The 27,918-nt window shown below is 50.9% G+C and overlaps 1 protein-coding gene across 1 annotated transcript; it reads left to right on the top strand.

Annotated features, from left to right (window-relative positions):
• The first annotated feature begins 446 nt into the window (after positions 1-446).
• On the top strand, positions 447-22,136 carry OAF (out at first homolog). The gene is made up of 4 exons (XM_084611738.1): positions 447-733; positions 18,184-18,318; positions 19,145-19,325; positions 20,090-22,136. The coding sequence occupies exons 1-4, from the start codon at positions 488-490 to the stop codon at positions 20,362-20,364; spliced, it is 837 nt and encodes a 278-aa protein (XP_084467864.1). The 5' UTR covers positions 447-487; the 3' UTR covers positions 20,365-22,136.
• Positions 22,137-27,918: the final 5,782 nt, after the last annotated feature.

The raw sequence follows: 27,918 nt of genomic DNA, 5'->3' as shown, positions 1-27,918 counted from the left end.
GGGAAAGGGAAAAGACAGGCTGGACATGGTGGGGTAGCAGGGCAGGAGGAGGAAAGGTGGTTGCCAAGGATCAGGGCGCCAGCCCCCGGCACCTCGTGCGGGCTCCCGCCGGTGCACTGGGAGGTGTAAAGTGCAAGCAACAGCCCATGTGCTGTCCAGAGTCCAGGGAGAGAGGAGGAGAGGGGTAAGAGGAGAGGGCTCCGGGGGGTGGAGGAGGAGGAGGAGAGGGCAGAGGGTGCAGCGAGGGGAGCTCCCAGCCCCGAGGGCTCTCTCTGCTCTGCCAAACTTTCAGCCAAAGTTTGGAAACTTCTTGGGGAGGGTTGTCTCGGGAGCCTCCTGTGGGGGGCAGCGGGGTGCCTGGCTGGGGGAGCTCAGGCAGCTAGAGGGGGTGCCGGTGGGCGGAGTCTGGGGGTAGCAGAGGGGGCGAAGCGGGGGACTGGGGCAGGGGGTGCGCAGCCTTCGCCCTCTCTGGCTCCTGCTGCCGGGGATGCGCTCTCAGGGCTGCGGGCTCCCTGCGCTCCTGCTGCTGCTGCGGCTGCTCCCGCTGGCGCCGGGGCCGCTGCCCGGCCGGGCTGGCCCCGGGGCGCTGTCCGAGCTGCGGGTCCGGGTGCGGCTGCCCGATGGGCAGGTGACGGAGGAGAGCCTGCAGGCGGACAGCGGCGCCGACTGCATCAGCCTGGAGCTGCGCAAAGGGGACGGGACCCTCATCACCCTCACCGCCGACTTCCGACAGGTATGGGGGGCAGGACCCGGGATGGGGGGGCCTCGGACCCCCACAGAGGGGGGCAGGACCCGGGATGGGAGTGGTGTCTCGGACGGTACAGAGGGGGACAGGACCGGGGAGGTCTCAGCCTCTCCCTGCTCCTAGAAAATGATGCATCAGGTCTAGGAGGCTGGAGTGGGTCTTCAACTCTCCACTCCCAGGGTCCAGGGCGTGTCACACTGGGGAGGGATTTGGTGACCGCTGAGCCCCACATGGGGCTGGGCCACCTTTGGAGCCCTCAGTAGCTGCAGCAGAGGGTTGGGAGTGCGTGTGGGGGTGCATGGACCTTTTCCCCTCTGTGGGGCTGAGGAGCTGGCCCTGCCCCCATTACCACACCAGGGGGAGAGGAGCAGATTTTTGTTCCCTTCCAGGGGCTTGGGGAGAATCCCCCCCTGCTGAGTGTGCGTCCCTTCCTTTCCGCTAGCCCAGCAGGGAATGGAGATGGGTAGGGGTCTCACTGTTAGCAGACTGTCCTCTTCCCTTCTGGTACTTGCACATCTCCACTGCCTCTTGAGGATCTGACCCATGGACTTGACCCTTCCTCCTTCCGCAGCACCATGGGAGAACATGCTGCTAACAGCCCTCCCCCTTCCCCTGTTCCCCAACCCTATGGAGAGGAGCTATGGGATAATCCAGAGTGTATTTTGTTTATCTGGCCTCCCTGCCGGGATGGAGCAGATCAAAGGGCTTCAGCCTGGGAACGCTGGACATGACATCTCATGGGAGACCAGTGAAGTGGGCTGAGCGGGTCTGTGTTTATATAGATTCTCAGGCAAGACTGGCAGGTCAGGAGTCCGCTTTAGATGGGGGAGGTGGAGTGGGGTAGTATTTGTGAGGAAAGGCCTGCCCGCTCTGTAACAAGTTCTGTGCAAGGGTAGGTCCCAGTGTGGTTCTCATTTATACATTTCTCTGTTCTTTTAAAGGCAGATGAATGTCAGTCCCCAACTTTATAGCTGGTGGAAACTTAGGTGCAGAGCAGGGAAGGAACTCGACACTGAGGCAGGACAGCAGCAGGGCCAGGGATGGAACCTAGGCCAGTGCCCTAATCTTTCCCTGAATCTGTCCCATCTCTGTGAGTGTGGGAGTGTGTTTATCTGTGGTTGGGAGTGATGGAATCCCCCCTGCCTTTAGGAGCTGGGGGCATTTAAATCGGTGAGATGGGATCCCATCTATCTTTTGGAGCTGGGGGCGGGGGGGGGGGCGGGGCACGGTTCTGTCTTAGTAGGATACAGCCTTCCTTATATGTTGTGGGGTAGCCTTTATAGGTTGGGTTGTCTCTGGGTAGAACAGCACTTTGTGGTGTTTCCATCCTTCTGTGGAATTGGATGAGCAATTTCTATCTCCATGTGGGGTGAATCATTGGGATGTGTTGGAGGACTGACCCAGTGAGTTGGGGGCAGAAGAGTGCTCTCCGGGATTGCGGCTGCAGTGAGGGTGAGGAGACAAACTCTGATGTTGGTTGAAGGAAAGGGTGACTTTCCCCTCCTCCCCCACCCCATCCATCTTGGTACAAGAGGGAGTCTGTGCAGGGGAGCTGCCATTCTCTCTAAGATGAAGCGTGAGAGCCCATAGCTCATTGCAGCAGAAGGGAGTGTCTATGCTAGATGGGCTTCTCTGGAGTCTTTGCTAAGCATGAGTGGATGCCATGGATTTTCCATTACACTAAATGGTGCACCGGAAAACACATTTTCTTTACTGCTTTGTGTAGTGATCAGCTGGGGTGGTTAGTGTATTGTTTTGTCCCAGCCCTTATTTCAGGACTGTTTACTCTGGTTTCAAGTGAAAGGAAGCTAAAATCTCAAACGTAATGGGTATCATGCCCAGATCTCCTTAGAGTCTTGCAGCTATCTGTATGGGCAGTCATGACCCCCTAAACCCCCATGCTCAGCAATGTACAAGATTTTCACCCCTCCCCCCCATCCCCAATACAACATTTGGTCACAAGTCCCTGCTTAGCCTCTTTTCCAGACTATCAAATGGTCCCAGGTGGAGGGTCTCAGCCAGTTCCTTGTTGGAGCACATGTCCGAATCTCAACCCACCTCCTTCCCCAGTTGTCACAAGTTAAACCTTCTTCTCTGCAAGGACTAAATGGACCGTGGAATCTGAAATCACATCCCATTCTAACAATGGTCACTCCATGTCAGGGATAAGGCAAATGGGCAGGGGATGGTGGTAGGAGGGAAGTTTGCTGTCCATGCTGTGGGGAAAGATCTTCACTCAGCCAGGCTGCCAAGCCAGCACCTTTCTTCAGCACTGATAAGTTACACTTATGTAAGTATCAGTGATGTGCTGGGAGCTGTATAACACACAGAAGTAAACACCCCCTAGCCCAAGGAACTTACACTGTAAAAGACACAGAGAAGATGGGATGCCCTGGGAAGCTCAGAGAAGGGAGTTAAAATCCATAATCAGTCCAAATTGTGTATCACTGCACTTTTTTTTTTTTGCCAAGGAAAATCCATGCACTTTACAGATCCTCTAGACAGACTACGGGGGCTGTGGATACCCCCATGGGAGCTCTGGATACCACGTGGTGAAGTGCCGATGCTGCTGTTCATGCTGGCATCCCTCCCCACCCCTTCATCTCTCCTGAAGATTTGCACTTGAGACTTGTCTGCAAATCTGAAACCTGCAAGAAAACCTCTCCCCATACTCAAAGCACTCAGGGGACAGTTCTTAATTTGACATCAGCTCAGAGCTGGCATGTAATTTTTTTTTAAATGGCTTCGCTGGAACATGGTTAAATGGGGGGGGAGGGGGAGAAAAAAACCCAGCCAGATGTAATGACCTGAGAAATAGAATTTACAACGCCGTGAGAGCTGCCTGCCTGCTGGGGATCCCATCAAGACCTGTTCTCCTGGCCTCTGACAGGCATTACCATATTTAACTCTGTTCTGCAGTGGTGTCCTACTCCATGGTGTTTCACAACTTCCCCTTGCCCGCAAGAAGCCCTTGCATTGTAACCCTCTGGAAGTGCAGATAGGGTTGTTGATTTGGGTTTCTCAGTGTAATTTTGTGATTGCAATGCTGCCAAAATCCTGGCTTTTCACACAAATGATTTTTCCAGTTCCCTGGCTTGTGCTGGGGAAGATTCCTGCTTTCCTTCCCACCCACCCGCCCATCTGTTGATGGAAAATGGTAGGTTGTGAAATCAAGAGGAAGGATGGCCCACTGGTTAGGGTGCCAATCTGGGACTTGGGGGACCTGGTCCTGCCATAGACTCTGTGTGCCCCAGTTCCCCATCTGTAAAATGGGGATATTTCCTGATAAAGATTGCAAGGCACACGGATACCGTGCTAATGGGAAGCCATATAAGTACCTAAGCACCATATCTAGAATCATCTCCTTAGGGATACAGTGTGAGCTTGATCCTTTGGGACTTTCAAAACTAGACTGGACCTGTGCATTGTATTGGTGGGAACAAGCCTGTACTGTCCCCGGGGAAGTTATTGCACAATCTAATCTGTTGGTTTCTGCTGTGATATGACTATCAACATGAAAACCATTTGCTCAACAATCTCTTTACCTGTGTTAATTGCATGAGGTTCACCTTGATGCAGAGGGGTTCAAGGCTTATGCAGTACTTACCTGCATTTACGCCCTGTCTTGAGGCCAGACATGGGACTTTAGCGGTGCTTGCCCGTGGCCTCTGCATGAGGTGAATTTGTCTCCAATACAGAATTGAAACTGAAAGTATTTTATAAATCCAATTGACCTTTCGCCACTTCAGTTTACTTCTTGCACTTCATTTATCCTGCCAAATGAAACCCATGATCCGATTCCCACCAACTGCGACTTTTGCCGCAGCAGCACCCCGGGAAACACCCCCAGTGTTCCCCTACTGCCCACCCCTGCTGAGAGGCATGTCAGGGATTGGAAGGATAGTAGCTGCAACACTCTTGTGCTCAAGCAATTCTGCCCTGTGGAGCAGTCTGTAGGCAGCAGTGAGTTAGAGAAGCCCTGGGGCTGCTCGGGATTTACTGGCCATTGGAGCAGCACAGAATCTGGGAGGTAAATACATGGCATTAAAGCAGACGTTCTGAGTGTGGTTAATTTCATGTTCTGGTTCTCCATGGCAGTGAGCTCTGGTTGGAAGGGCATTAGACTGCATCTCCAGACATGTGGATTCTGATCCCGGCTCTGCCACTGAGCTGCGGAGTGACCTTGAGCAAGTCACTTCACCTCTCTGTTTCCCTCTCTGTAAAATGGGGACAATAATGCATTACCCACCTTTATCAACTGCTTTGAGAGCGATGGGTGAAAAGTGCTGTAAATCCTAAGTGTGTATTTTGACAGGTTTCAGAGTAACAGCCGTATTAGTCTGTATTCACAAAAAGAAAAAGAGTACTTGTGGCACCTTAGAGACTAACCAATTTATTTGAGCATAAGCTTTCATGAGCTACAGCTCACTTCATCCGATGAAGTGAGCTGTAGCTCACGAAAGCTTATGCTCAAATAAATTGGTTAGTCTCTAAGGTGCCAGAAGTACTCCTTTTCTTTTTAAGTGTGTATTGTTATTTATTACCAGGCACCAGAGCCTGAGATGTCTGGGTTTTTAGCACTGCAGGGGAATTGCTGAAGTAACAATACTTGGTTGCATTTTTGAAGGAATGAAACATTTCTGTTTCTGTTTTATGGCTGGTTATTTAAAAAAACCAATAACCTAAATGTTGAGTCTAAACTACTTGGCAGCCTCTCTGCAGAAGTGGTTGGGTTTTCACACTGCAGCCTGGGAATGGGGTGGGTGGCTTACACTGGAGTCAGCACAAGGATGCAAATAATTTTGTCCTTATAATTACTGGCAAATTAGTGCATGGAGCTGCATGTGGAGAGGGCAGTCGATTTTAACCCTTGCAGTGCTAGGAGCTTCAGGTTGCCAACAGGCTGCTGCTGTTGTATTCAAGACGAGTAATTATTTGGAAAAAATAAGATTCATACAAGAACCAAGACAAAAATTATGCAGTGCCAGAGTGGTACCTGTATTTATATGCTTCTGACACTTAGCAAGTGCTAGGAGCCTACAACAGGAAATTTAACACATTCCATCAGCAGTGCTTGCTGAGAACACTTGGTGTCGTCTAGTGGGATAAAGTAACTAATGCTGATGTATTACAAAGGAGTGGCCAACAAACTGTAGAGACAATGGTTTGAGAAAGAAGGCTGAAGTGGTTTGGGCATGTTGTATAGGTGTCAGGGAAAAAACCATATTCCTAGACAAGCCTTTGCCTTGATACCACGTGGTGGAAGACGGAAAAGAGAGGGACAACAAATGACATAAGAAAAAACCCATTGAGAAAGATGCCGCTGTCATGGAAGCAGACTACACTGGAGCAAGAAATGTGGCACTAGACAAATAGTGGAAATGCTGGATTGTCTCGTGTCACAAGGCACGAGAACATCGCATCTACTGTTGTCTGTGCTTAAGGTCGCTGCCACATCTGGGCTTCATTGTGCCAGGTACTGTACAAACATGGAGTAGATGATAGCCTCTGCCCCCAAAAAGTTTATGCATTCACTTTGGGAAACCTGCTCTTCCCAAATTTCCTCCCCCGTGGAGGAAACTATCCTAATTAATGCTGATAAAATCGTGGAAGGGATATTAAACCTCTTGCTTCAGGGCTTAAGCTGGCCTCTGACTTTAGAGATGAGGAGGGGCAGTTCATCCTACATCTGTTACTGCAGGGATCTTGCACCTGCACCGGAAGCAGCTGGAGCTGGCCACTGTTACTGGCAGGAGACTGGCCCGGATGGTCCTTGGGTCTGATCCAGCCTGGCGATTCCTGTATTCCCCTAGGAAACTTGTCACCTGTAGCCAGGTGTAGAATTTGGGGGATATAAAGTGGTCACACAGCTAAGGATTGGGGCAGGAGGCTGTTGTTTTCTTTGGGGTGCGCTCACTCCCTTGCTTGTGTGTGTACATCTGTGACCAGCAGGCATAGGCAGGGGTGCTGGGACGGTTTTTATAGTGAGGCTGCTGAATGCCATTGAACAAAACCATACACCCTGCATATGAGGGAAGCCATGCATTTGGTTGCTATTATTACTTCAAGCTAGGGGGCACTTCCTTACCCTGAGCCTCCCTACTTTCATTTGGAGAGGGAGAATGCGTAACAATGTTATAAATCCTGCTCTTGGGTTGCTAGAATGCACAGTGTCACTGTCTGGACCCTCTCCCATTTAGCTGCACTGTACTATAATTGCCTCTGTCCTGGGATGTGATCTCCAGCTCTCTGGCTGAACCTTTTTCAACGCTTCAGAGGCATTGTTTCACAGAAATCTCTGCAGTCGGAGCCTTCAGAGGCATGATTTTCAACAGCAGAATCCAAGATGCAGAACAGTGCTGTTCCAGGGTGCACTTTTCAAAGGCTTCCTAATGGTGCTCTGGGACTCTGTCAAAGAACAGATGACACCAATTCCCTGCAAGTTACTGTGAGATAATAGGAGGCTTTTTAACTCTCTCCATAGGAGGGATGGAGCAATTTGGGAGTTGTAACCAGGCAGACTAGAAACCACGATTCAAGGTCTCCACAGGTCTCCCTCTGTGACGTTAAACATTAAAGAGTTTATGCATTATTAAAATATGTATTTTCTAGGGATTTGGTATTAGAAGGGGGCAGTTTACTAGAATTCTGAGTTGGTGGTTATCCTGGGGCGTAGTGTTGCCATCTGAAAACGCTGTATTTTAATCAAGCCGATCATTTGAACAGCAAGAATGATTGTCTCTTTTATCTGATACTGTATATTGATCTGGTAAGCTGAGCACAGGACTGGAAGGCCACAACTTCTGAGTTCTAGTTCCACTTTTGCCACTGATTGACTGCCTGTCCACCTCATTTTGTAGGTGTCTAGCATGAGATGTTTAGAGCTTGATTTTTTTTGAGAGAGAGAGAGAGAGAGGTGCTGAGCACCCACAGCTCCCATTGACTTCACTTGGAATTCCAGGTGCTCACTACTTACCAAATCAGACCCGTTACTGGGTACCAAAAATGGAGGCATCTGAAATTCCTTACCACGCTTGCAAATGTGGCCTTAACCTCTCAACCACAAAGTCCCTATTTGTAAAGCATTGTTCTTATCTAGAGTACAGTACCTCACATGGATTTCATGACGATCCATCAGTTAATGCTTGTAAAGTGTTTTGAAAATCTAAAGCACTGTGCAAGTACTAAGCGTTGTCTGTTTATTTCAAACAACTGTGCAGTAACTGGTCCAACTTTCCGTTACAAACAAGGGACTCTGGTTGCTCTGAGTTTTACCCACACAACCCAGTTAGACCATTTCTACCTAGAGAATGTGATAGAAGAATAACACCCACTATCGCTACACTAGCCAAATTCTGCTTTTGCATCTATCTGTCTTGGGTACTTACCTGGAACCTATTACCCTGGTATCTCAGCATCTCACAACCCTTGATATATTTATCCTCCTAACCCTGCTGTGAGGCACAGCAGTGTTGTTATCCCCATGTTACAGATGGGCAACTGAGGCACAGAGAGGCTAGGTGACTTGTTCATGGTCAAACAGCGTAGAGCAAGGAATTGAAGTCAGGTATCCCAAGTCCCTGGATAGTACCCTAATCAACTTCCTTCCTCTGTGTGGACGTACGCAGTCCCCCTTTCCGCTCAATAGGAGCCAAGTATGTGAATCACTGTCCTAAAAGCTTTAGTTTCTTGAGGACTGGTTTGCTCCACTCAATGTGGAACTAAGAGGCTCCGCTCAGATCTAGCCAGCCTCGGTCCTTAGTCCCTGTTGGGACAGGTTGACAGCAATGGAGTGTGCCTTGCACCTGGAAAAGAATGTGAACCAGTCACTCCTTGATCTGCACAAGCTGGCAACTGACAAGAATGACCCTCATTTGTGTGACTTCATTGAAACCCAGTCTGAATTGCCCTCTCATCCCAGAAGATAGTCACTATAGGAGAGGGACGAGGCCAGGTTTGAGGAAGAAGGAGATGGAATGAGGAAAGAATAAGTGGAGGACAAGGGGGCTCCTCTAAACAGGATGTCCTCTAGGGGAGTGTAACAGGGGTCAGTCACTGCAGGAGCACCTCCTCATGGCCAGCTGTGGCAGCTCTTTCCCTCTGGTGCCCCATGCTGACCGTCACTCCATCACTGGGGTGGTCTCTCTTCTGTATCTCGGCTCTCCAGCCTTGTCACGATATTAACATCCACCAATTTTAAGGTAACAAAGCTCAAAAAACAAAAGTCCACCAAAGGACTCCTAAACCTTATACCAGGTCTGCAGCCCCTGACTCTGGGCCCAATGATCACCGCATCCATCCAGGCTCTGAATTATCTGTATCTCCTTAAGTCAGGGGGCTTTATGCCACCTTCCCAGTGGTTGGTAGAGGAACCCAGGCCCTCCCTCTGCTCTAGGTTCCAGCCCAGAAATCCTGTAACCAACAGCCAAAGACTGCAAATTTCTACCCCTTGTGGCAGTTTCCCTGGACTTCTTCCTACCCAGCCTTCTCAGGCTTTCTTCCCTGCAACTTCTTGCATTGACCCTTCTTTCAGGGCTAGGATCCCTGGGCTTTATTCTCCCCCTGGGTTTCCTCCTCCCAACTTCTCTGCTCCCAGGGAATGACTGCAGACTGCCTCCCTGTAGCCCCCTTCTGAGACAAACTTCCTTCTTTATCAGAACCAGCCTGCTCTTGCCCTGCTGGATTTCATGATCAGCTGAGCGTGGCTGTCCCTCCTGGTGCAGCCAGGTGGTGTAACTGGCCTCGCAGGCTCACATTAACCCATTCTTGGCCTTGGTGGGCTACATGCCCCACCATATGGCGCAAGTACGGGCAGTCTGGGCCTGGGGGACCTGCTGCACCTCTCTCATGGGGCAAAAGGGCTTCCCCCCCAGGGTAGGGATGTGGCGACGGCATAGCAGTTAGGAGGAGCTCTAGGGCTGCCTGTTCTTTAGCTCTGCCAAGCAGTGTGAAACCAAATTCTAAACAATGGTAGTAACTGTACTAACCGCACCTAGGTTCAGACTCACGGGTCAGGGCCAGGGGTTGACAGCACCTCCTGAAAGGGTTAATGTGGAGAGCCCTTGAGAGAGAGTATCTGGGGAGGTTCAGGTGGCCTGTTGGAACTTGTTCCCATGCCGGGAAGTTTTACAGAAATCCCCGGCTGGTAACTATACTGTGCCCTCCATTGACTTGGCCAGAAACTCACTCAGCACTGAGTCACCTCACTCCTCTGGCAGGACCAGTAGTGAGGGGGCTGGGGTTGCAGTCAGTAGGAGGAGCAATTACCGTCACCACTCTCTGCACTTTTGTAATACTACAGAGTTTACAGTCGTGTTTCTCAGTAACCTCTACTGGGGTATATTTGCACCCAGGGCTCTGCGCCTTCTATCAGTTGGGTCTCATTGCAACAACTGGTGTCCCTTGAGAAACAGTGATGGGATTCTGGCAACTACTGGTTTTAGAGGACCAGCCGCTGTGTGACCCGTCCCTGCTCAGCAAGTCATGAAGCTCAGGGTTTAGCTGATCGCCATATTTGGGGTCGGGAAGGAATTTTCCCCCAAGGCAGATTGGCAGAGGCCCTGGGGGGGGGGGGTTTCGCCTTCCTCTACAGAGTGGAGCACGGGTCACTTGCTGGAGGATTCTCTGCGCCTTGAAGTCTTTAAACCATGATTTGAGGACTTCAGTAGTTCAGACATAAGTTAGGGGTTTGTTACAGGAGTTGGTGGGTGAGATTCCTTGGTCTGCGTTGTGCAGGAGGTCAGACTAGACGATCATAATGGTCCCTTCTGACCTTAAAGTCTATGATTCTATGATTAAGCCCAGAATCCATATGAGGCCTAGAAGCTGTTTCACCTGGCTGCCGTGGGCAAGAAGCCAGCGCAGTCACCATCCGTGCGACCCCACAGGTGAGCTGTGGTTTCTCTGCTAGGCTGAACACGTGGTCTGTGGCATTGTTCTGAGAAGGGAGGTCCAAGGCAGTGACCCCAGCTGGGCTTAGGACTTAGAATCTGCTCTCATGGGGTCTGTCTACACTGCAGCTGGGGTCGAGCCTCCCAGCCCACGTAGACGGACTAAAACTAGTAGTGCAGACAGTGTAACTCAGCCCACCCAATCCCCTGGGTCTGAATTCGGGTGGCTAGCCTGAGTCTCCACTAGAGCCACGACATCCACACTGCTATTTTTAATGCTCAAGCTTGAGTCCAGCTAGCATGAGTCTGTCTACCCAGGCTGGAAGGCTCACCCCTAGCTGCACTGTAGACAATACCGCTGGAGCCTTAATCCTCCAACCACATCTCTGCCCTGGATTCTGCCCGGGTCTCCCTGCTGGCTCGCTGTAAAGACTTGGCCACTATAGGCGAGAGGCCTGAGCCCAGCAGGAGGCAGCCGCGGCTCTGAGGAAATTGGTCGCCAGTGCGGCACAAGGATCCTCTTTCTAGACTCTGAGACTTCTGGGGTGGGAGTTGGATAGTGGCAGGTGAGGACATGCAGGGCCAACGTCCTGCTGTTTCTGACGCAGTGAAGCTGGGGGCGGTGGGTGAAACATGGTTTATTGAGATCCATCTCAGGCCACCAGGCTAAGGCCTTTCCGATTCTGCTAATGGAGTATTGGAAAAGGGAAGGGCTGGCAGAGAAGCGCAGGGCCCTCGCCAAGCCTGGCCTGTAGAGTTCACAGGGAGAACTCTGGAAGGGGAATAATGCAGGTCGGTGCGGGGTGGGAGGGCACTGCTGTTGTCTCATGGACAATACAATGGAAGGGGCATTTAATCCGTGAAGACCCCCTCTGATATCCTGCCTGCATCTGCTCCCCCTCTTGTGTGATCTCCTTTCCCACTGCTCTCCTTCTCCCAACCCCTCTCTGCCCCATTTCCCTGCCCTGTTACCCCCTTCTTCTCTATCCCTCTTCCCCCTCCTTTCTCTGCTGCAGGATCTCCCTGGCCCTCCTGTATTTTCTTTCTCTTTGCCCCCACTTTTCTTTTTCTCTGCTTCATCCCTAGCCTTTTGTCCCACCTATGAGACCCTTTAATGAAGATGCTTGCAGCAATCCAGACAAGAGGCCCTCCGGTTCCCTTGGCTCTGGCCACATGGAGACTACGGTCTATAAATCACCAAGCACACACAGCTGGGTAGATAAATATTTAGATTGGCTTGGCAGCAGGGCTGGGTCACAGGCACTCTGGTGTAATGGGAACGAGCTCACAGAGGAGGGGAAATATATTGAAGATGCACACAAAAAGACCAAACAACAGCAGGAGAGGAGCCAGGAGTGTGTGTCTGAGGATGATCCAGGATGAGACAGGGTCTGAGAGAGCCGGGGGCTTTGTTAGTTTGTGGCCCCCACTCTCCTGCAACTGTACTTGGCATTCCAGCCTGTTGTGTGTCCATGTGGGGTCAAACCCACACTGATTCACCCCCCCCCCCCATGCAATCCCGTTGAAACCCCTGGCATCACGGACAGGGGCATAGATTGAATCAGAATCCAGCCCTACGTGTTAAAAGTGTAATCTCACATTTCCTTCCCCTCTTCCTGGGCATCAGGGCTAAATTCGTCTGAGGTGTAAGCAGGCTCCTGCCACTGACTTCAATCCTATACCACTGGGTCGGGTGATATTGTGCCTGATTCTACCAACCCTGAACTTGCTCCTCCATCTCTTATGAAGAGATTCTCCATCTTGCCCAGGTGCACAGATTTCCAGGTGCATTTGTGTAACTGCTCCTGCTGTGGTTTCATGGCAGGGTTTGAACCTGGGATCATCAGTGCTAAAATCATGAGCTTCATCCACTTCCGCTAACGGCTTACAGCTGTTAGATGCAGCAATAGACTCATGGACCAGCCGTTAGAAAGACAAAGACCCACTTACTGATGTACACGTACCTCTGGGTAGGTAGATCCCGAAGAATTCGGCAGCTCCGCAACGTCTCCATGTCAGTCTGCAAATCTTACCTTCAACCTGGGGATTTAATTTTTTTCTAATCCCTTGCCCATGGGCAGCTAAACTTCCAGATTTCATTGTCTGGCAAATATATATAATGTGGCTGTCTCGCTGTCAGCCTTGGGTCTCATTTTTCTCGAGTAAATTAAAATGAAATCATTCTGTTTGGGACTGTTGGGATTTTCATTTTTATTTGCTGGAGCCTCACTCGGCCTTGCATGTCATGGGAGGGCAAAGCGGAAGAGATCAAATCAAAACCACTGGGCCTAAATTTAGAAGACTCTACAGTGAATCTGGGCCATACCACTGGGGCCAGGTTTAGACAAGAAAACCTTCTCATTAGAGTAATTGAAAAACAGGATGAATTATTTTCCCCACGAACATTTTTGTGCAAATTTCATCCTTTCTTTTTTTCCTAGGTTAAAATTTGAAATATTGGCAGTTTCCCTCTACCCTACTCCCCTCTGCCCCCCTCTCCCCCATTGTGCTGGTTCATCCATAGCCTCAGGCTTCTAATTCCAGATCTCAGGAAAGATCATCGTGCTATGCTTTTTATTTTGGAAATGATACTTTCAAATCTTGCTCTTGAAGACCCAAAAGACCACAGCAGCCTCTAGCTCTGAGCCTTTAAAGCGACTGTGAGTCATTTCAGGGGTATCCCCTGTGCGTGGTGGGTTGCCAGTCAAGCCTGAGGACTGAAAGCAATGATAAAAAATGATCAAGTCCATGGACTAATTGGATTTTTTTTCTTTTAAATTTCCTCTATTTCCTGCTCCTCTTGTTCAGTTTCCATTTAATAAATACACCCAGCAAAATCCCTGCTACGGCCATTGGAAGGGAGCCATATCTCTGTCTGCAGCTGTTCTTTCAGCTGTCCAGATGTGCCCTGAATTCCACATCCTTTTGTTTTCTGTACGTGGGAGAGGCGACAGTGAGTAAGTTGAGGAATGTATGAACTGGCCCGGATGGTAGCCCCAGAGAGGACATTGCTCAGAGCTTTGATTCCTGCTCTGGATGAAAGGAGGTCTCATCCAAAACCTTGTGAGCCAGGTAACGGGAATGCCCCAGAGATCCTAACGGGAAAGGTCTTCTCAGCAGCTTGGCGTGCCTCTTCCTGGTCAGTGCGGCTTCTGCCCACACTCCCATGGAGGTTGGTCTTAACCGCTGTGTTCTTTGGTGGATTCCAAAGGAAGTGAACAGTGTTCTGCTCCTCTGCTAGGGAAATGCTGCCTCTGTGACATGATCATTCCTTCTGTAAGTGAATTTAGCTCTGGAGAATGGTGCCAGATTAACAGCCAGGACACAGAGAATCTCTGTCCATAGAACAGATACAGCAAAGAAAATAATGAATGCAAGCTTTCCACCCCAGCCCATCCACACGCTGGCCTGCTAATATACCTCCATCTCGACCTGGAAGAGCCTCCTCTATGGATGAGAATTCAGTATCCGTGATCCATTCAGTCCTTGGCCTTGCTGCTGAAGTGCCCAGTGTGGGTGTTTAATTTAGTTTCCAATGTGACTGTGTGGTTTTTTGGTTTGTTTTTTGTGATGCAGACATCCGTCCCCTAGGGACTGGACTGCGGTCATTTCACACAGGCAACCATGGACTTACGCTGCTGCTCCAGCAGTGAAATGCTCCTGCATCTCCCATTACCAATCTCCCTGTGATACCAAAACATGAAAAAAGAGCCTTTTTCATGGAGAGTTTCCTGTCTCTTTCCTCCTACTTCTCAGGAGCTGGCTTTTTTCTCTCTGTGTGCAATACATTCTTACTAGTGATGTTCCAAAGGAATGAGTCCCCTTTACCTCTCCCTCCTGCCAAGGACTTGAATGCCCTCAAAGCAAAGAGCCAGCTCTTCCTATGACATAAATTGGCATAGCTTCATAAAGTCAATGGAGCCTGTTCTGACTTACACCAGATGTGGCTCTGGCCCAGAGAGCTTTTTCATATAGAACGAGGTTGTTGTGAGCCCTCAGTGGAGGAGCTAAGCGCCGGTGTCCTGAGCTGAACTTTGACGCATAGATGACTTCTTAACCAGATGCAGGCCCTAGCTGCAGGGATCATGGGCTGGAATTCTCTGGCCTGGGCTATGCAGGAGGTCAGATGAGATTTGTCATAATGGGTCCCGTCTCGCCTTAAAATCTATGAATTTCATCTCTGCTCTGCCATTCGTTGGATCCAGAGATGAGCATCCTGTTGGCTGGCCCGTAGACCCACATGCCCTGAGACCAATTGCCAGAGAGTGGGTGGGGAGGAGCCTGAGTAGAATCAAGGTAGCAGAGTCCACGGTAGATAGTGCAGCTTTGCCATGCTGGGAAGAGCATGTCAAAAGTTTTTCTTGTGCACTGAGCTGACGGGGAGGGGGATTTACCTTGTTTAACAGCTTGCTGATGAGGTGAGGGCCTGTGCTGCAATGATGGCCCATGATATTTTTAGTTGTTGATGGCTAGGAGCTGTGACCAGCTGCCCCCGCAGGGCTATGATTACAGCTCAAAGATAGCAACTTGGAGGAAAAATGCGCCTCTCAGTTTGTACATAGTGTGAAGAGGCAGGATGTGGTGTCAGATGTTTGTCCTTCCTGCGAGGAATGGTCGCTCTTTGAAGCCAATGGACGGTGCGGGGAGGGAGGGAGGGAGGGAAGAGGAATCTTTCCATTGACTTTGCTGACCAGAGGGGTGAAGGTTCTGGATGCTCAAAAGCCATGGGGAGACTAAGTGGCAAACTCCCCACCTCTCCAATGTTCCTCGCTAGCACAGCTCTGCTGGAGCTACACTGCCATCAATCTTCCCCTAGCAGCAGCTGCTCCCAAGGAAAGCCCCAAGGATTCGTCAAGGGCCAGAAGATGGACCATGTGGCCAAAAAGTCCTTTCCCCCACCCCCAGTCCACCCACTCTCTGCCCCTTCCACAGGTCTAGGGTCCACACCAAGGCAAAGATCTCTTCAGATTTGGAATGTGGAAGGGCTGTGGACAATGCTGCAAAGCAATCGGAGCCCTCATTGCAAAACAGTGAGGTGGTGACTCCAGAGATCAGTTGGCAGCTCCATGAACGTGTGAGCATTGCTGTCCTAGTCTGACAGAGTAGCAGACCGGTGGAGCTATCTTTGATTTGCCCTCTCTAGGGGCAGAAGGTCTGTGGCAGTAATAAGGCAACGAGCACATTGTCAAACCCTAGATAGAGAACACTGCCAGCTAATGAAGATTCTCCTTCAGCTTGTGTTCTTTGCCTGAGAGCCTGGGGCGGATACCCCAGTTTCTATCCCTATCTTGTGTGGTTTAGCTGGCAAGGATGATTTGTGACCCACAGGCTTGATACCATGTAGGAAAGCCTGTTTTATTTGCATACTGTAATCCGATTGGATGAGTGTCGTAAATTCTTTGAGTTTTGTATTATGTTTAAAGTGATGGGGTTGGAAATATTTCTCGGCCTGGACGCTGGCATTGAGTTGGCTGCCTTCTTTATTTTTGTTTTTGTAACGCTTTAAGAATCCCATTCCCCTGGCTGGGACACGATTTGCATCACAGGAGTGAAATATGACTTTTTACTTTGGTCCTTCCTAGCAATGAGATTTGCCCCATCCCCACCTTCTGCCTTTGCTCCATCCATGGAACAACTAATCTTTGATGCCCAGCAGAGGTTCATGTCTAGCGCTGTAACTAATGGATGCTGGGGGTCATGGGATCTGTTTAAATGTTTCCCCTTCGCTGATGCTGCTAAGACGTGACCAGGTGACTCATCCCTCTCATGGGTCTCTGGTGACGTCCCAAGGGACACTGAGCCGGATGCTTTCCTGTGAGCTATTTCTACCATAGCAACATCAGTTCCACTGTATGTGCATCCAGCAGTTCTCCTTTCCAATTTCCTCTGGGTGACTCAGAACTCCCTCCGCGCCCACTTGCTCACTGCTCTCCAGAGGAAACCTCTGTCGTCCCCCACTGCTATCCATAGGTTTTCCCACAGCCCGCTCCCCTTGCTGTCTTCTGCGATGGCATGTCCCATGCTCCTGCAGTGGGAAGGACACCACGGCGCGTGATGGCTGAGGTGGGGTGCACTGTCACATGGGATGTAGGTGGAGGATGTACAGTAGGAAGTGAGGGAGTTCTTTCCTAGTAGATATGGGTGGGGAATTTGGGGGTGCAGGAGTGGGATATAATCTGTGGGATATTGGGGTGCAACATTGAGCAGTGACGGATGGGAAATGGGGTGTCCTCTCATGTGGTGCAGGTCTGGGATGTACCAGTGAGGTGTCTGTTCCTGGAAGAGATGGGGAGGAATGAAGCATCCCATCCCCAAAGGCGCAGGTGTGGGGTGCCCCCTATACAACAGTGGGGTATATCTAATCCCCATTGTCTCTCTCCATTTCATTCCTTGTCCTTTCTCTCTCTCACTCTCCCTTCATTTCGCTGTAGTCTCTTACTCACTTCCTTCTGGTCACACTTCACTGGCTGCTGCCAGGACCGGCTGCGTGTCAGTAACGGGAAGAAGTATGAAACCTGCTGTTAACTCCATCAATAACTGTCTCAATGGAGAAGGGTGGGAGGGGAGAAGGGAATCTGTAATCCCTTGCCACCTCACTGACATTTTCTTTACAGGCACTGGAAGGAGAAGCAGCTGCAGGCATTTACCCCGGGGAGCCGTTTCTTGTCTTTAACCCACTCCTTCCCTTCCAGGCCACTGCTGCTTCTCCGAGTCAAAGCCAGGCTGCTGCACACAGCAGTAGGGTTGGGTACTCTTCAGGATAGCACCCCCTCCTGGAAGGAGATGGATCCACAGGGAGAGCTTCCCCTATCTAAGGGCCAAAACACAAGCATTCTGGGCCCAACCAAAACAGGAAAGAATGGGGCACTCGCTGGAAGGGCACCCCCTATTGGTGGGGGAAGCTGAGGATCATTGATTCATAGGAGAAACTGGCAATCCCTAGAGAGTCAGTGTCACTTCTTGGTATGGAAAAGGCATAGTATGAGACAGGTGTATGTGTAACACACCTAACTGGGGGCTCTGTCTGCCTCTAGTGGTGGCTGGTCCATAGATAGCGGTTGATAGACCTGCTACCGCCTTGGCTGAAAGTTTTTAACCCAGTTCAATTCCCCGCGTTACTGGGTGAGTTGTCGGTAGTGGGGATTGAACCTGTGATCTCTGGAGCTAAAGGCATGAGCCTCTATTGCAAAAAGAGCCAGCTCTGTTAGCTGGGGTTGCCACATACTCGTCAACCTATCTGTGGCCCCGCCACCACTAAAGGGGGACAGCGTCCCACTGAATGGGCTGCGGGTGGTTGAGTGGTTCAGGGAGGGAAGCCCATTTCTCTCTGCTCCTCCTTCGCGTAGCACCAGGGATGTTCTCACAGATGTGCAATGGAAGGAGGAAAAGGAACGGGGTGGTTGGGCATGCACATCTCCCCCGACCCAGTGAGGCATCATTGGGCACCTTCTCCCCTGAAGGAGGTTTGAACTCCCCCCGCCAGTCCCTGAGGATATGGGCCAGAGGACTCTGGTAAACCTTTGTGGTTTGTTTTTGTTTTTTTGTCAGGAGGTGAAGATTTTCCGTGCTCTGATCCTGGGGGAGCTGGAGAGGGGCCAAAGCCAGTTCCAGGCACTGTGCTTTGTCACGCGGCTTCACCGCAACGAGATCATCCCCAGCGAGTCCATGGCAAAGCTGCGGCAGGTGAGGGGCAGCCCCACATGTGATCCCTGGTCTCTTGGAGCGATGTGCTTTCCTGCAGGGATAAAAGCCAGTCAGGGCCCCTAACCTTTTCAGGTACCGGTCCCAATTTAGTAACCTCAGATCACTGGCCCAGCCAACGGTCACCATTTCCCAGTGCGTGCTGCAACCAGCAATGGCTTAACCCTAGGCTAGCACAGCCCCTATTCCATCAGCGGGGAAGAGGATAGCAACAGGGGCCAGGAGTGGCCAAGACCTCCAGTTTGCCCCCCCTCTAAATAGGCAGCACCCCCCATGCTCCTTACTGAGGTGTCTATTCAATGCCATCTCATGGAGAAGAGCGCCACCTACTGAATTGCCAACACTTCCAGCAGCCCCTGGAATTTCTCTGAAAGAAAAGGAGTACTTGTGGCACCTTAGAGACTAACCAATTTATTTGAGCATGAGCTTTCGTGAGCTACAGCTCACTTCATCGGATGCATACCGTGGAAACTGCAGCAGACTTTATATATACACAGAGAATATGAAACAATACCTCCTCCCACCCCACTGTCCTGCTGGTAATAGCTTATCTAAAGTGATTAGATCAGGTTGGGCCATTTCTCTGGAGTCTCATTCAAGTGCTGGGCAGGCCCAGCCCTGGCGTAGCTTGGAGGTCAGCTGGGAATCCCAGCACAAGACAGGCCAGCTGCATGCCTTTTCTTAGGTTTGCATAAAATACTGATGTCCCAAAAGAACTAATTTGGTGGGGAGGGGAAGAAGACGCTGACAATACTTGTTACCCATAATGCAGCAGGAATTAGATTCGAAGTAACTTTCTCCTCGCCAGAAAAACCCCAAGACGGTGCGGCAGGCGGAGGAGGTACGTGGGCTGGAACATCTCAACATGGACGTAGCGGTCAACTTCAGCAAAGGGGCCCAGCTGAGCCCCCACATTCACAATGTCTGCACAGAGGCCAAAGAGGCTATTTACACCCGAGAAGAAGACGTTAAATTCTGGCTGGAAAAAGGTAAGAATCTCCTTCGGCACTGGGCCCGCTAATGCTCAAACGGCAACCTGGTCTGCAAGCCACGATGATCTCCCTCTCTGCATTGTTGGTGGATAATCTGGTTCATGTCAATCCCTTTCACGTGCAGCTGGAGTCTTGGTGCACACAGATCCTTTGCATGCCAGTGGACAACTGGGTGCACACAGATCCCTTGCACACTGCCTGGAGGAGGACTAGTGGTTAATTTGCTACACATCTGTTTTTCACATGCTGCTCTTCTAATGAATCCAAGCTGAGCATGTTATTTTCTGGGGCCACATCTCCCTAGTGTGAGACCCTGCTCCTCCCACGGCCCTACCTAGTTCCACATCCTAGACCTGCCTGGGCACAGTTATCAGATCTTGTCCCCTGGGCATGAGAAGAACATTCCGTGATTTATGCCGAGGCCATAAGCCAAGTGCAGGGAAGGCAATTAGTGCTAATTAAAGGGGTAGCTTCTGTGATTTGGACACCTGTCCAATGGGAACTGGGCTGAGCCCCCACAAACCTCGTGTCATAGAGGGGCTTACTGAACAGCCTGTCTCTTTCAGTCACTACCTATAACCTGGGCCAGATCTGAACTGGTGCCTTACAGGGGAGAAGGCCTATAGCCTATTCCCAGCCCCCCGAGCCACCTAGCCTGCCTGCTTCTGCATGGGCCAGTCTCCTAATGGTTCTCCTCCGATGCACCATAGCAGGAGGCAGCATCCTAAGCCAGGTGTGTGTGTCTCCCTTTCCTCCCCCAGGGGTGGATGGCTCCATGTTCGAGGTCTTGCCCCAGTCGGCCGACCTGCCCGACCTGCAGCGCTGCAAGCAGTGCTTGGACCGCTGGAAGCCCTGCATCTGCAGCTACTCGCTGAGCATCGAGTGGTACCCGTGCATGCTCAAATACTGCAAGAGCCGCGATGCCAGTGGCAAGGTCTCCTCCTACAAGTGCGGCATCCGCAGCTGCCAGAAGGGCTACAGCTTTGACTATTACGTGCCGCAGAAGCAGCTGTGCCTATGGGATGAGGAGACCTAGCGGGCCCCGGCCAGGCCTTTCCACGTGGCATCTCTTCTGCCTCCCGCTGTGACGCTCTGGGTGGAGCTGGCTGCCTGGAGGGGGAGTTGGGCCATGGAGGTGCCTTGTGCCATGAAGGATTTGTGTATGCCTCTTTCCTTCCCACTCCTCTGGGCCCCCTAATGCTGCCTCACACTGTGAAAACTGGCTCACCTTGCCATGTATTAAGAGTGCCCTGCCCAGCTCCTATGGGCATCACTCACCTATGGCAATATGGGCCCAGAAGGAGGCAGGGGGGAGGAGCTTTCGTGGGTGGGAAGAGGTTCGTTTTGATCTAGCAAGTTTGCCCAGCTCTGGGGAGGAGACGGACTAGCTGGGGTGTCGGTGCCAGGACGGAGCCTCTTCAAGTGGGGAGCCATTTTAACTGTAGCCTCTCAACCACCAAAATGTGACCCTGGTGCTTTGTCTTAAAAACACACCAGCCACCGGAGGGGGTGGAGCTCCGACCCCTTCCCTGCCTCTTCGACCTTCCAGCGACACCAGAGCAGTATTGGCCACCAAAGGGGGCCAGATGGTTTGTGGGGTCACACCCCAGCAAGGGGTGGTCCGAGGCCCACAAATCCGGAGCCCTGCTGTGGTCAGTCCGAGTTTCACATTGGATGTTGCCTGGGGGAGGGAATCATACGTAGCAGGAGTTGCTGTAAACCCCACCTCAGCCCCTGAAAATTGAAGGGCTCTAAGTAGTCTCTGGTTTGGCTTGTTCTCATGACCCATCCCTGCCGGGGACTAGGGTCCTGCGTCCCACTCGCTTCCTATTAAGAAAGACACGTCCACACATTTCTGCCCACCCCTGCAAGACTGTGATTGTGATGGGGAGAGAAGATCCCAGGCTGGGTTTGCCCCCAGACTTTGCGGGGGGGGGGGGGGTGCTGATCTCTGGGGATGGAGAGACTCTTGGATTCTGTTCCCACCTCTGCTGCCGAAACCACTGTGTGAGCTTGGGGTGAGTCATGCCACGGCACTGCCTTTGTTCTCCTCGCTGTAAGAGTGGGGAGGATGATGAGACTGGCTCCTATGTAACGTATTTGAAGATCTTCAGCTGAAAGGCGCTCCCTGAGTTATTCTTACTGTATTCTGCCCTCCCTAGGGCTGGAGCATGAGGGAGAAATATTGATAGGGTTCGCACGCACTCTAGAGCAGCTGCAATTTTTAACCCTAACCCCTCCTGCTCCGCACCCTCCACCATGTGCCTTTTTGCCTAAAATCCAGGCGTTTCAGACCAAAAAAAAAAGCTATTTTGAGGGGTTTTTTTCTTTTTAATTTGCTCATAGAACTATTTTTATATCAATCTCTTAATGGGAATGGGGGGGGGGGGGTTAAAAAAAATATTGCCACAAGAAGTAAAACCAACAAAAAAAAAAAAAAGAGAGAGAAAGAAACTTGAAAAGATTTTTAAAGCAAATTATTTATCATTTGTAAGATAGATAAATGGATTTTTTGATGCATCTCTAGCATCAAAGTGTCTCCACAACCCACTCTCAGCCTCCTCCTGTTGTCTGGTTCCATTGGATTCAGGGCTGTTTCCTTATGGTGAAACTCCAGTGGTATCAGAGGTAGAATTAGAGCCAATTTCCATCCGTACGGTCAGCAGTCCCTTCCATGATTGCTGAATCCAGGCCAGGATTCAGGGAGACCTGGTATGATGACACTAGGCAGCTGTCTGGGTGCTAGAGAGGAACCCCAGGGTCTGCCTGGGTCCAGCAGCCTCAATAAAGAATCCTTTATATTCATTACAGCTGAGTCCAGTCTATTGTTGATATGGCCAGTGTGGGGTGAAGGCTCTGGCTTAATAGGCCTTTCCCATCTCAAAGCACCACGATCCCATGACTGGTGCAGGGAGAAGTTTGGGCGGCTGCTTCCCTCTGGAGGAAGGCAGGCTAAGAACAATCCTTTGTCTTCTCAGAGAGGCTGGGCAGTAGCTCAGCTGCCTGGAATCTGGGGCCTCGGGGCAAATCACTCTGTGTGTCTGCCCCGTCCCTTGTCTTCCGCCACAGTCCATCTGAATGGCCAACCTTTCCCTCTTCCACCTTTGGGTTTCCATTCTCTGCTTCCTGAGGTCCTTCCCTTCATTCTACGGGGTCATCCGAGGATTGTCTCCCTCCATTCTGAAGGGAATTTAAGCCATGCACTTGGCTGGGGCTGCCAGTTCCTCACCTACCACGGGTGGGCCAGGAAACCTACATGGTTCTGCTGTTCTATCCCACAGGGACACCGGGGGGATTTTCAGCCATGGTGCAATAGAGTTAAATCCCACAGGGCGGCAGGAGCACTGGGACAGTCTCTGCCGTTATGTCCCCTCCTGGGGAGCCATGGGCACCACCCTCACATCAGTGGGCACCATACCACTCTGCAGCACGGGGGTTGTCTCTCTAAGGTGTTCCTAGAACACCTATCACCAGGGTATCTAACCACACATTTCCCCAGGTGGGCATTGTGGCCCCTCTGCTGCCATCTCTTCCACCATCTTGCCCCTCACTGCTCTGAAGGGTCATGCCCCACGGGGGGGGAGGGGAGGGACGGGTGTGCTGCCTGGCCGTCACTGGATGATGGACTCACTCTCTGATCTTGCTAGAGAGAAATTCTCCCTCCTGTTGGAGATCCCTGTGCTGCTCAGTCTTTCCCTCTCCAGACCAGTGGCCCAGGCTTCGACTGATGATCCAGAGCTGCAAAGCACCCAGCCATGCTACTGACTGAGTGTGTGAGGGATCAGTGGGCTGCACTTACGGGTGAGTGCTTCCCCCATAACTGTGTGAGATCACAGCTCCCTGGGCAAATACAGGGACACCCCATCCACTCTGCCAGGATCTGAAAGGCCTTTATCTGCCTGAGGCTGGCGTTCAGGCCCTCAGGCTGCTGTACCACAGTCAATGACCGTCTCAATTCCTGCAGCAAGGCACACAGCTGCTTTCACCACCCTCTGGTGGGCCTTAGTGCTGGGGCTTGGTAGGTAAGTGAAGAAGGAAACTGACTTTAAACCACTTTGGTTTCTACAATGTATTTGTCTGCCCTGTGTTCTGATCTGGAATCGATGGGGTTTCAGGAATCTATGCCGTCCCCTCTGTTAACAAAAGTTTGGGCTGTCCCCTGAGGCGGGCTATGTACCCAGAGACCATTAGATCTTCCAAAAGAGCTGCTTGGAAGTCTTCCTGCACTGCTATGCTCCAGGGGGTGGAAACCAGCAGAGGCCACATCCTCAGCTCTGGTAAATTAGCATAGCTCCCCTGAAATCTGTTCACCTCCCAGCTTGGGAAGCTGACTCGCTGGTTTACCTAAAGGCTTTTGCTGTCTCCTTTAGTTAGACAAGAGGGGCAAGGGGCTTGCAGTGTGGTTTTGGAAGTCTCCACAAGAGTGTGCTGCTGGCCTGAATTTCCCCAACACTTCTTTTGCTTTGTGCATTGAGAATTAGGAAAACATTTGTGCAGCTGAAGGAAGAATCTCTTTCAGCTGGGGAGAACGTTTGTGGTAATAAATTTCCCAGTTAAGAGAATTCAGTCAGTAAACCCCATGCACTAAAGACTTTTTTTCTCTTCACTTTCCAAATTAAAAAGATACTTACCAATCTTTGCAAGATCTCTTGCTACTTCCATAAGAATGGGAATAATACATCCAGTAGAGGAATAAATTTCATTTGGCACAAATATTTTCTTTACAAAGTACTGTACAGTCAACATTACTGAAAGGCAGCTGGCACACCGCAAGCTGTGTAAGAACATTTTGGCTCAGAATAATAGGATAAATCCATGCTCTCAGGAAAAGCATCAGGATATCTTTACCGTTCATGCAAATCTGACCTGGAGGCTTGGGTTTAAGGTCCTGTGTGAAAGGCCATGCTCTGTAAACCAAGTGTTATCCCAGGGGGTTTATCCAAAGGAGGTATAGATGTTGGTGGGTGGAGAGAAAAAAGCACAAGTAATGATGAGTGTGGATAGGTCGTTCACAAAGCGCTTAATTTAATGCAAATGTAATTCACCCAGTGCTTTCCCCTGCCCTGTTTTACCCAAAATCGACACATGTTCTTTTAAAGAGAGTTTTTTATTAGGGTCATGAGCGGATAATATAAACTATTAAGCACATTACATGGCAAAGGTTAGGTTGCAATAGTTTAAACTAATCCAATCCCACTTTGAAATGGGAGTAGCTTAAAACCACTAGGGGCCTTTTAGTGTGGCAGGGTCCACACAATGTGGGGTGGATTCACACCTAGCTTGCCACAAACTAAATGTTCATGCAGACAAGTTCAAGAAGGTTCCAAACTTTCCAAAGTGGCCATTGCTCTCACTTGCTCCCGCTTGGGTAGGGAGTTGAGGGCCCAGCTTGCATCTTGACTTTCAGCAGTGCTACGCATCACAACTCCACCTGAAATTAATAAGAACTACCAGTGCTCAGCAGCTCTTAAAATCAGCATCTCAAATTTGGGCCCTGGGAAACTAAGGCACCAAAAATCACTGGCTACTTCTGACAGTGTTGGCCATGGACTTTACTAAGGGTGAAACCAACTAGAAATCATTCTAACTGCCTGAATAAGGAAAAGGAATTATATCCACGCTCTTCTTCATAGAATCATATGGCTTTAAAGTCAGAGGGAACTATTATTACCATCTAGTCTGAGTATTTTTGTAATTATCCTGTAGAATTCTATAGCAGGGATATAATTCTTAATTTAATGGTGTGGAAAGGCTATGAAATACTATAGAAAAGCTATCCTTTTCTAGTAGAAAATGGAGTTTTTTCATAATGAAAAATGAAATTGGAGTAAGTCCAGCTAGAAGCATGTGCTGGTAACATTCGAGTTAGACTGTATTCTGGTGCTGCGTTCAGCTCCAGAGGTGGCTGCATGCATATGGAGTAAAGGATCGAGGAAGAGAGCGTCAGAACTGAGCCCACCCCTTAGGAGCTAATGGCTGGGTGTCCAGCAGCGGGGAGCTCCCGACAAAAACTCTTGGTATCAAGTGGGGGAAGGCTGCATGTGTAACCCATTGGTCAGCATGTGCGGTGTCCCCCTCTGTGCCCAATCCACACAGAATACAAGTCGGGAGCAACTCCCAGCTGTAGGGACTGGTGCTTTTAGTTCAGGAGGTCCCTGGTGTCGGCTGAGATGTGGGGGTGAGTCACACATGTATTGGCGTCCCTGATAGCAATGGAGCAGCCTGATCTTGCCCTCTCTGATGTGGGCAAAGCTCCCATCCTAACTAATGGGAGCAGGAAGGGTTCCTCCCCTTTGAAATTGGCCCATGAGTACCTAAATATGGATTTAAGCCTCCCTTCAGCCCCCCCAGCTTTGAAAAGGTTCATAGAATTCTTCCATCCTCCTCCACCCTGACTTCCCCTCTGCTTTTCACCCTTCATCTCTCTGCCCTGTTTTTCTCTCTGTTGGCTGTTTCTCTCCTCCGCTAGGGATTCCCGCACCGTCCCATCCTTTCCCCGGTTTCTCCCAGCTGGAGAATCTGACTCAGGCTCTCAAACCCAGGGGGCTTGGCGGTTGGGCAAAATGATCCCGCCTATCCCCAGAAGAAACCTGTATTTCCAGGGAGCAGGAAGTGCGGAGTGGGAAAGCAGAGTGCTCCAGAATGTGGTCTAGGAGAGAGAAATGAATGTGTGATAGCTTGCACCTGGCAGCTCCTGAGAGCTCGTAAACACTTTTCAGGATGGATTCCCGGTATGAGGCCTGGTCAGATCTGAGCTCAGACATTCAGCTACAAAAAAGAGTGAGAGCACTTAGATCAGAAGACCTAGGTTAGGGAGTGGTGCCAGCCTGGGTGGAAAGGAGAGGAGACCACAGACAATTCTGGGAGCAAATATCACTCTGAGGGCGCTCTACACTCCAGAGTGAGATCGACATATGGCACTTTTTGTCAGCCTAACTGTAAGGGTCTATGCTAAAATGTCGCTCCCGCCAATGTCACTCGCTCTTTACACCGACTTAAGAATGCCACCTCCGCGAGAGGCGTGGTACTTAGGTCAATGTGGTTAGGTCGATGCAGCGTCCGTGTAGACACTGCGTTGCTTACATCAACTCTTGCTGCCCTTTAGAAACCATCCCACGATGCCCTGCGCTGGCAGTTAAATCGGTGCAAGCTCTCCTGGTGAGGACATGCGCCGCCGACACAAGAAGCGTAGTGTGGACGTGTAAAACCGATTCAGTGATGGCGGTGGCTGTACATTGACATAACTTAATTTTGTAGTGTAGGCTTGCCCAGAAGTGGAGTTCAGGGTGGCTTCATGGCGGGACTCCCAGCTCCCTGAAATCCCAAATTTGAGAGCTGAGCGGGTGACCCTCTAAGCCTGCTGTGGTCCTTTAACAGACACTGAGGGGAGTGTGTGAAATCTCGATGAGTGTTGTGGGCCCACCCAGGTTGCCGAGTGATTGTGTTCTGTGTGGGCTGGCACCCATCAGGGTCCTGATTCTGCTCTGTGATCCAACGTAAATGTGGAGTGACTCCGCTTGAGTCAATGGTGTCACATCAGCGGGGATCTGGTGTCGGCAAGAGAAGGATCTGGGCCTTGTGAGGTCACCCAACTAATGTGGTTCTATCTTTCCGCTCTCCTGGTGTAAGTACCTCCGTGGATGGGGGGGGGGGTAGGAAGAAGGGTATTGGCCTCATAGAGAGGCAGCAAGGCCTACTGGACAGAGCACAGGTCTGGCAGACAGGAATTCCTAAGTTCTGACCATGACTCCACCTCAGCTCTTTGGGAAAGTCACCTCGTCTCTCTGTCCCCCTTTCCCCATTGTACAGATGGGTATCATGCAGGTTCACGCGTTAATTACCCTGGTTCTGCAGGGTTAATTTAATTACCCTGGTCCGGCAATCGGGTCCGCCTGGGAGGACCCCATGGCCACATGGATCCCCATGGGGTACAGGACTGCAGCCCCCTGGATCCAATGGTGGGAGTGGGGACCAACGTCTGTTCAGGGCTTAGAAGATCAAAAACCTTATCTAAGGGCTGAGCAGCAGTATAGGCAGAATGCTGGCTCTCGGGCCTTTGATGGCTTCCATCCAGCAAGCCCAGGCAGGTGTCTTGGCCTTTCTTGTCTGCACTGAGGTATGCGGGAGCCCACCTCATTTCCTACGGGGATCTAGGGCTCTCTGATGGCGAAGTCTCAGCAAAGCCCCTTCTTTTGCAGGCTTGGCAGTGGAAGGGAGGCAGGTGCTCCGAGATGTGGACGCGGCGCTGAGCACATAGAGATGGCTGCCTCCTTTTCCCGAGCACCCCACTCCCTGTTTAGTGCTGCAGGGGTTCAACAGTTCCAGAGTTACTAATATGCAAATCCTGGCGTTTTGCATGGGCTGCATGCCAGGATCTCGGAGCAGCAGCATGCTGCCAAGCAGGAGGGCGGGGGGGCGTGGCCACAAGGGCACAGCATGCTCACCTGGCTCAGTGTGTCGCCGGGCAATGCAGGTGTAGGTGCTTTGGAGCTGACTTGAGCCCGGCTTCAGAGGTGGGGGCAAACTGGCAGCCCCACAGGCCAGTGTGGGGCTGGCTGCAGGAGGCTGGGCGCGCTGTGGATTCTGTCCC

The sequence above is a fragment of the Lepidochelys olivacea genome (genome assembly GCF_965140295.1).
Source record: "Lepidochelys olivacea isolate rLepOli2 genome assembly, chromosome: 22".
NCBI classification, from domain to species: domain Eukaryota; kingdom Metazoa; phylum Chordata; order Testudines; family Cheloniidae; genus Lepidochelys; species Lepidochelys olivacea.
This window is presented reverse-complemented; position numbering and strand designations above follow the sequence as displayed.